Consider the following 9,229-nt stretch of genomic DNA (forward strand, 5'->3'; position numbering starts at 1 on the left):
CCTTAGATACTAACACAACATTGTAATGCAACTATACTCCAAAAAAAAATTTTTTTTAAAGAAAAGAAAGAAAAATAAATAAAATAGCAAACATAATAGTACACCTACCTCGTATTGTAGTTGAGAAAGCCAAAGGAAAGAACATAGGGTTCTTTAGGACTCAAGAAATGTTAGCTGGTAGCTTCCTAAGGAGTAACGGTCTCTGGGGCATTTTCCTTTCCATTAAAGCACGCTGACAGCAGGTAACGCCTATGCTTAAAGAGCTTGTTTACCTCAGTCAGTATCACAACACTACCAGAGTCTAGCATGCTTTTCTTTGCTGTTAGACTCTTTCTAAGACGTTAAACTCTTTTTCAAAAACCAGCTGAACAAAGATACCAATTAGTCTAGCAAGCATACCAGAATAAGTCCACAAAAAATATTGTGTACACACAAAAGATCTTTTCTTTCCTTTGAGGGAAATTGTTTTTGATTCCTAGCTTGCATTTCCCCAGTTGGCTCAATCTTTCTGGAAGCTGATGCCTCCCAGGGACGTACTAAGGTCCATGGGTCTTGGGTGGCACTAACCACTCAGATGATCATCAGTCTGATAACAGAATACACACTGACCCGGGCCTACAGCATCCTTCTGGGTCCTTCAGCTTTGCAGCTTCTGAGTCATCAATGAGTCCCAAAGCTGATCACCATTAACCTTTCTTCCCCCAACTCTTCCTTGCTCAGATTGCTGCAGGGCAAGAAGAGAACTCCACTGAGCTACACCCCCAGCCAGGCTCAGCCTCTTTCTCACACTCCAAAAACCTCCTTTCCCCACCTCATTGCATCTCTAAAGCACTTTTCCTCTTCCCTCCCTGTCAAAGATGCCAAGCATAATTGCCTTAATAGACTTGGGCTTTGAGGGGGGAAAATCCCAAAATGTGTCTGGGAGCATCTCCATTTCTCTTGCCATAAATCTCCCCTGAGACCAAAAAAAGTATGGAGCCTGGCTGCCTAGCAGAAAGTAAAAGGGAGAATAGAGGGAGACAATGTAATGACCAGTTCAGAGAAAGTCCTGCCTTCCTCAGATTAGTGTAAACTTTATGTCTAAACATAATACACAGGAGAGAGCAAGATCTGTAGAATTACCAGCTCCGGGCATGACACAGGGTCACCTTTGGAACCAATGTCAGCCAATTCAAAATTTAAGCCAACTCATCCCGTTTCCCCTAAGTAGTTAATTTAGGGGTCTTTTAAAAAGAATAAGATGATAAGATCAAGATTAATTAAACCTTTTCCTACTCTTTCCCTGTCCTCTCCATTTCCAGTTAATGAGGTTTCTTCTAAAATTACAGTAAAATGTCACAAAGTGGCGCTCATGAAAAAAGCAGTAGCTTTAAAGTCAGAGTGATTTAATGGTGAGATTTTACTTTTTCCTATCTCATTACCCTTGGTGCCCTACTGGTATCTTTACTCATGAGAAATGTTTAAATGACATGGGTTTTCTACATGAGCTGGGCCCTGCTGGAGCCAGAGGCTCAAATGAAGTAGATTTAATCTCCAGATTTTCCGAGTTTCCCTCCCTCACCTCCTTACCCGCACCTACCTCCCCTGTCTTTGTAAATATTCAATTATCTCCCAATTCACCCAATATATTCTCTACTATTCTTCTTTTCTTTATGCTCACATCTGGTGAGCTGGCAAGCAGATATTTTTCCTACAATGGTCCACGACAGAGGTTGGCGAACTTTTTCTGAAAAGGGCCAGATAATAAACATTTGGGCCTTTGAGGGCCGTCTCTGTCACAACTATTCAACTTTCATTATAGTTCGAAAGCATCCATTGATGATACTGGAAAACAAATGATGAGACTGGTCTTCAATAAAATGCTACTGTGGACGTGACTATTTAAATCTCATATACTTCTCACATATCATAAAATAGTACTCTTTTGATTTTTATTCAACCATTTCAAAATGCAAAAACCATTCTTGGATTGCAAACTATACAAAAACAGGCAGCAAGTCACATTAGGTCCATGGACTGCAGTCTGCCAACCCAGGGCCAACTCTTGATTTTTCTCACTAACGAACAGGAAATGGTTCCCCAAGCAACAAATAATCCAAAAATCACTTCTATTTGGCTCTGGAATGCACTCTGCAATTTTTTAAGCAGCATGCTGGTTTTCCTGGTTACCTTGATTCTAGTCCGGTAATCAAATTAGAATGGATTCCAGGTGAGTGGAGACAAAGAGGCCATTCTAAAATTATGACCCGCTGTGGGGGACAAGGCTTGTCCAATGATTGCAAACTCCTGATGAAAATGGAGGAGTTCTCACATGGATAATAGCAAATTTACTGCTGAAACATTGAGCATTTTTATTACGTTCTAACAAGATTTCAGTGGTGGAAATGCTAATTATGCATTCTTTCTACATTTACACATTGGCACTTTTTTGTTTTAATCAGAAAACTGATTGCTGATTTATCTTGTTACCATGGTGATTTAAACATTTTCCCTGAACTTGAAATGGAAAAATAGGTGACTTAGTACTTCATTGACTTCCTCAAAGAATCATCAGAAGGATAAATCTTTGGTCCTGAGAAGGTCTTGGACACCATGTGATCCAAGCCCCCCAATTTACAGATGAGGAAACCAAGGCCTATGAGATTCAAGCATCATCTCAGGACTGAAATGTCTGCCGTTCAGTATCTACCCCAAAGTTGCCTACTAGTGATTGATAAATGTGATTTGCCTAGAACAGGTCTCCTGACTCCAACAAATGGTCTTTCTACCGAATCACCGGGTCTCACAGTCCCTGCCATGGTTAGGTCACCTGCCAGAGTGATGACTCTGGCTTAGAAGTGTCACATCATTACACAACACCCGGGCACCAACCCCACCCCACACCACCACGACCACTGTTTTGTTCTTTCAGAACAGTCTCTGGATTCACAAAGTCTTCTGTGGATATTGGAGAGGGTTCCTTGAAGAATTCCTTTACATATTCAAAAAGGTCAGAGGCTTTGGAGCCCATTCCTGGTTTGTCTAGAATAGCCTCTCAGAGGTGGAAATCTTGAAGAGTTTATCTAGAAGTCAGATGATCAACATCTGGTGGCATCTTCTGCAAGTTGGTACATTTCAGGATGGACATTTGGGAACCTTTAAAAGTGATCCCACCTACCGACTCAAGGACTGCAGAACTTAAGAGCGCTGCTTAAAGGCAAACTAGCAATTGCTCCCACAAAGCATGGCCACTGTGCTAGCCACATGTCATACTACCCCCATTTGACAGAGAAACCGCAGCTCAGAGAGGTTGAGTAACTTGCCCAAGCTCGCTCAGCAACTGGGAACTGGCAGACCATGTGACTCCTCGGTTTTCTGGCTTCAAAGTTTTAGCTATTTTCATAAGCTCTTGGGGTCTAAAAGTGAGCCATAGGCATCCCAGAAACAAATGCTTTCATCAGTCCTGCCAGCCAGGCCCCAGAAATTGATAAATCAACACATTACCATAGTAAGCCAGGTCACTAGTAGTAACAGCTAACATCTAATGAGGATGTAGACAAACCAAACACTGTCCTAAGAACGGAATATACATTAATTCATTTAGTCCTTATGGCAATAAGGCATAGAATCCCAGGGACGGGAAGCCTGGTGGGCTGCCGTCTATGGGGTTGCACAGAGTCAGACACGACTGAAGCGACACAGCAGCAGCAGCAGCATTCTTATTTTGCCCATTTTTTTTTAGAGGCAGAAAGAGAGTGGGTAACTTGTCCAAGGTTACATCACTGATTAAAGGCAGGGCAGCCAGGTCCCAGAGCCCAGTCTTATGGGCGGACCAGGATATATCTCAACCTCGGTGCCTAACGCAGGTGTGTCAGCCTCAGCACTTGTGATATTTGGAGCTGAATCATTCCTTGTTGACAAGAGTAGGGGAGGCTGGCATAGGCATTTTATGATGCTTAGGCAGCATCCCTGGCTTCTACCCACTAAATGCCAGTAGCACCTCACCCTTCAGTTGTGACAACCAAGAATGTCTACTGACGTTGCCAACTGTCTCCTGGAAATCAAAATTAGCCCCATTTGAAAACTATTGACATAAAGTATAAAACTTTATAAGCCTCCCTAATCTTAATGGTGGTCCAAGCTTCTTACTAAAGGTAGAATGATAAATAATTAAGCCTGGTAATTATGTTTTCCAAAGTTTATATACATGTACTTAAATAAGTCAATTTAAATCAAATTTGGTATATCATCCAAATGGAATCAGAATATGAATGAAACCAACACTCTTTTCTGATTGATTGCTATAATCCATAGCATCAATACCAAGTGGAAAAAAAAAAGAGAGAGATCTGACCATAGAAAACATAGACCAAGAGTTGTTTCTCCCTTCCTTCCTTCCTTCCTTCCTTCCCTCCACCTTCTTCCCTTTCTTTTCCTCTCTTTCTTTCTTTCTTAATATTTACCTGGAATTTGCAGCATAATTTTAAGACTCCCAGAGATCTTTGCATATCTATTCCAATTGCCATTTTATAGGAGGAAACACCAAAGTCCAAAGAACCTAGATAATGGGTCCTAAGTTGCTCATCTGTTTATAGTATCAAGGACACTAGACGAGCAGCATCTCTTCTGGCTTGCTAGAGTCCAGGTGTGGTTGTGTGTCCTGTACACACTGTTTTGAGGATTCAGCATGTGTTGTGCACGTGTCTCTGCAGCCAGCAGTTCCCACCTGATGCCAGCCCGGGCCTCCGCAAACCCTATGGCCCCCACTGCAAGTCCAGCTGTGACTCCAACGGCAGACGCCTCCGCTCAGGACCAGCCCACCATCACCAACAATCCAGAGCCACGTGGATGAACTGTGCAATGCAGGTCTCTCCAGATGAGAGAGAATCCTTTCAACAACTGGTATTGGAGAGCTGTGGCTGGGGCATTATACACCTTAAATGTCTTCTCAACTGGATGCGAATTTTGCACTTGGTGTCTTTTTTTTTTTTTTAATCAAAGAAATACCCAGAGCAGACAGTGGTTATACCAAAGGTTATCAAACAAATACAAGGAGCATCCTGATCACAGGGGTGTGTTGGGAAGGTTAACTGGGTTATTCTGGATGTCCATGCCTAATGATTGTGTGTGCAGGGAGTCAGAGTTTGCCTTGTGGTGTATCCAAATCCTTATACACTGAGGTGCATTTTAAGAATCAGCCCCTTGTTCATTCCATTTTATTAAAACAGCAGAAAATTGTGACTTCTCTACCAGTTGGATAATATTTGGTATGCGTGTTTGCCACTGCCCCGCTCTTCACAGTCCCACGGACAGATTTCCATTTGACATCTAAGACCAGCATTTCTGAGGCACCTTGAAATGAATAGGTTAAGGCTGGAAACACAGGAAAGGCAATGGCTTTGTAAATGGGTTTACATTTTTCTCCTTGAATTTTTCTAGAGTCGTAATGCTTCCAAATCAGTTAATGACACTGTTGGATGTCGTTTACTTTTCAATTGCAATCCATAAAATGACATTTAGAAAATTCTTAGTATTTAAGTGTAGTATTTTCCATGAATTACCCATTAGAATAGACTGGCAGCAGTGGAAAATGCAGGAAACAAGCCTTTAGCTCATAGTCTCATTCCCCACCCCTTATGCCTGCCTGCATCTGCGTAGGGGTGTGTGTGTGCGTGTGTGTGTGTGTGTGTGTTTGTGTGTGTGTGTGTGTTTGTGTGTGTGTGTGTGTGTGTGTCTGAGAGAGAGAGAGAGAAGAGAAAGAGCCAACTGCCCACACTGTATGCTGCTAAGGTAGTAAATAAATCAGTAATGCAATATTGTGGGTCCAAACTACTCTTTGCACTACTTTATTTACAGTAGTAAATAAAAATTATTTTTATACCATTGACTCCTAGGAAGTGGCTGCTTTTTTTTTTTATTTTTTTGTAGTTAACTGTTGTCATTGTACAAAGTCCTAAAGTCCATACATTCACCTCAAGGAGGCAAAAAGAAAAAGTCCCCTTATGAGAGGGATTATTGCTGGTAACCATTAACGTTTGTGGATAGAGAGGTGGCAGGAGTCTCCTCTCCAGGGAACCTGAGCTCAGGGGCTGAGCCCTGTGATGTTCACACAGTATCAGCCATTGTCTCAGGGCTCTGCTGTTGTGAGGCTGGGTTTCTATCAGTTCTGCTAAGTCTATAGCCATCCTCTTCCTCCTCTGTGTACTGTTCTTGTTTTAGCAAAGATTGTCCTTCCTGCTTGTGAAAACATTAGGCTTTGGAGTCAGACAGCCCTGGATACAAATTATGGTTCTGCTGCTTACTAGCTCTGTAATCTGGGGTGAGTGATTAACCTCTCTGAGTCCTAGATAACTGTTTTACAAAATATTGGCCATATAACCTGCCTCTTGGGCTTTTTATGAGGCTTAAGTGGGATAACAGGGCTTCCCAGGTGGCGCTGGTGATAAAGAACCCACCTGCTAGTGTAGAAGACTCACATTGGACCCCTGGGTGGGGAAGATCTCCTGGAGAAGGAAATGCAGCCCATTCCAGTGTTCTTGCCTGGAGAATCCCATGGACAGAGGAGCCTGGCAGGCTATAGAACATAATGTTGCAAAGAGACAACGGACACAACTGAAGCGATTCAGCACATACGCAATCAAGTAGGATAACGTGTAAAACTCTCAGGACAGTGCCCTGAACATGATTGGTTGTTATTTTTATTAGAAAGAGAAGTTGAGGGGTCAGATCAAGGGCTCTTTGGTCCACCTAGATGCTCTTCATGGCAAACATGCCTATTCTCCAGCTGCTGGGAACATAGGCCACTGACGGTTCATAGCTGCACTCCTCGCTGGGAACTGCCATCAGTGCCATCAGGACAGAAAACCTTTCCACATGCAGCTCAGGGCCAATGACTTGTTAATGCCGGGAGGGAGGTTTGCACAGTCTCAGCACTACTGACATCCGGGGTCAGGCGCTTCTTTGTCGTGGGGCGGTGGAGGAGGGTTGCCTGTCTTGGGCATTAGGACGCACTGCAGCAGCATCACTGGTCTCTACCCATTACAAGCCAGTAGTGCATGCACCCCCCCAACACACACACCCCTTCGTAGGCCTGTTGTGACGGCCAAAAAAGGTCTGACATTTCCAAACATTCCTTAGAGGGTAAAAAAATCATCACCCCTCCTTCACCTTGGTAATGATTGGTGTAGGAAAACAAAGGCTCCTTGCCTCAATTTGGAACAGTGCTTGAAGGGCCACCCCAGTTCCAGAACACCCCCTTGGTGGCACCCTCATTCTAGCTCCAATTCTCTCTCTGCCCAATTCTGCCCTCCTTGTTTTCACATTAGATTTCCTGACATCTCCTATAAAGGCTCCTATAAAACTTTCCACACAACCCTGCACTAAGAATCTATTTCCAAGAAACACAATTACGTTAGCCTTCTAGAGCTGCCATGTCAAAGTAGCACAGACTGGGTGACTTAAACAACAGAGCTTATTTTCTTGCTGTAGGGAGACTGGAAATCCAAGATCAGGATGTCAGCAGGGTGGTTTCTTCTGAGGCCTCTCCATGGCATGTAGGTGGCATGTCTTCTAACGGTATCTCTTTATAGTCTTCCTTCCGTGTGCGTCTGTGCCCTAATCTCCTCCTCTTACAAGGACAGCAGTCCTATTGCATCAGGGCCCATCCCTAATGACCTCATTTTACCTTAAATATCTCTTTAAAGACCCTATCTCCAAATGTGATCACATTCTCTGGTACTGGGGGTTAAGACTCTAATACGTGAGTTTTAGGAGGACACAATTCAGCCCATAATACCAACCTAAAACACCATGGCAGGTTGATTAAGGTCCAGAATATGGACTCTTGGGAGCTGTCCTGATCTGAGACAGTTGCCCAAACACGCTCATCTCAGCTGATTCTGGAAAGAACAGGAGTGGTTCCAGAGCCAAACCACTTCAATCACTTCAGTTGAAGCCGGTAGAAAGAGAGTAAAAGTGTTAGTCGCTCAGTTCTGCCAACTCTTTGAGACCCCGTGGACTGTAGCCCACCAGGCTCTTCTGTCCATGGAATTCTCCAGACAAGAACACTGGAAATGTAGCCATTCCCTTCTCTGGGGGATTTTCCCAACCCAGGGATCGAACCTGGGTCTTTTGCACTGGAGGCTGGATTCTTTACCATCTGAGCTACCAGGGAAGCTAGTAGGTCTTCCATCAATTCCTGTTCCAGCTTAGACTCCTGTTCTCTTGGGAGTTCTCAGACAGTATGATATAGGTCCAGCCTTGATCTCCATCTTCTCTCCTTATGTTCTAAACTCAGTTCCCACAAGTCTGATGTCCATGCTGGCTAGAATAGAACCCTGCACAGTGAGGGCAACAGGGCTGGGGGTTCGGGGTGGGGGTGGGGAGAAAAAAAGGAATGGGAGGATGGGGTCCAGAGGTGATACTCAGTTACTTCCCTATTGTCCCCTCTCCTTGGGACATTCTTAGGCCAGAGGGTGAAGTTCAGTAGATTGTCAAACAGATCTAGAGCACAGATGTGATTTATTTGGTCCACCAAATACTTTTAAAAATTCAGTTATGTTGTTATCTTAAAGATTTTAGGCTTTTCCTGGAAAAATCTACAGATGTGAAAAAAACTGGACTTTCATTGCTATATGGCAAGAACTGGCTGAAGCTGAGAAGGTCTGCTCCTTTTAGATAGATCTTGTCGTTTCTGGCTTGCCCCCGTCTCCACCATTCCCTGCTGTTTAAACTTAACCTATGTAGGTATTTGAATTTATGATCCATGCTTTGGACTTTTTCTTAATGACTATTTTGACAAGTTTGAGACAGACGTCCAAATTTATCTACTGCTTAATCACTGCAAAGCCCCTGGGGAACTGGGGAAATGGTAGTCTTTCTGCGGTCTAATAGAGGGAGAGGCTGAGTTGTGAGTCATTTGAAGTCCAGTAAAGTGTCCAAAATGTTGCAGTATAAAATGTCAATTAAAAAAAAAAGTATTTTCGGAATTCCCTGGCAGACCAGTGATTAAGATTTCATTCTTTCACTGCTGAGGGTGCGGGTTCAACCCCTGGTCTGGGAACTAGGATCCCACAGTCCTCTCAATGAGACCAAAAAATTTTTATAAATATTAGCATTTTCCTACACCAACATATAACTAAATGATAAAATATTAAAGAATTATATTTATTAAAAACAAATATTTAATAAAATAATAAATATTGTAACAAATTAAATAGTTCATTTACAATAGCAATACAGTTATAAAAAG

General features: G+C 43.0%; 1 protein-coding gene across 2 annotated transcripts in view; it reads left to right on the forward strand.

Annotated features, from left to right (window-relative positions):
- The window catches only part of SEL1L3 (SEL1L family member 3), a 108,258-nt gene extending 102,392 nt beyond the window's left edge, over window positions 1-5,866 (forward strand). For both annotated transcript variants that reach the window (XM_025290229.3, XM_025290228.3), the window contains one exon: window positions 4,692-5,866. In XM_025290229.3, coding sequence (XP_025146014.2) covers window positions 4,692-4,831 — 140 coding nt within the window. In that variant the 3' untranslated portion in view covers window positions 4,832-5,866. The remainder of the gene's footprint in view (window positions 1-4,691) is intronic.
- The last annotated feature ends 3,363 nt before the right edge of the window (window positions 5,867-9,229 follow it).

This window comes from Bubalus bubalis, chromosome 7, assembly GCF_019923935.1.
Source record: "Bubalus bubalis isolate 160015118507 breed Murrah chromosome 7, NDDB_SH_1, whole genome shotgun sequence".
In the NCBI taxonomy this organism is placed as follows: domain Eukaryota; kingdom Metazoa; phylum Chordata; class Mammalia; order Artiodactyla; family Bovidae; genus Bubalus; species Bubalus bubalis.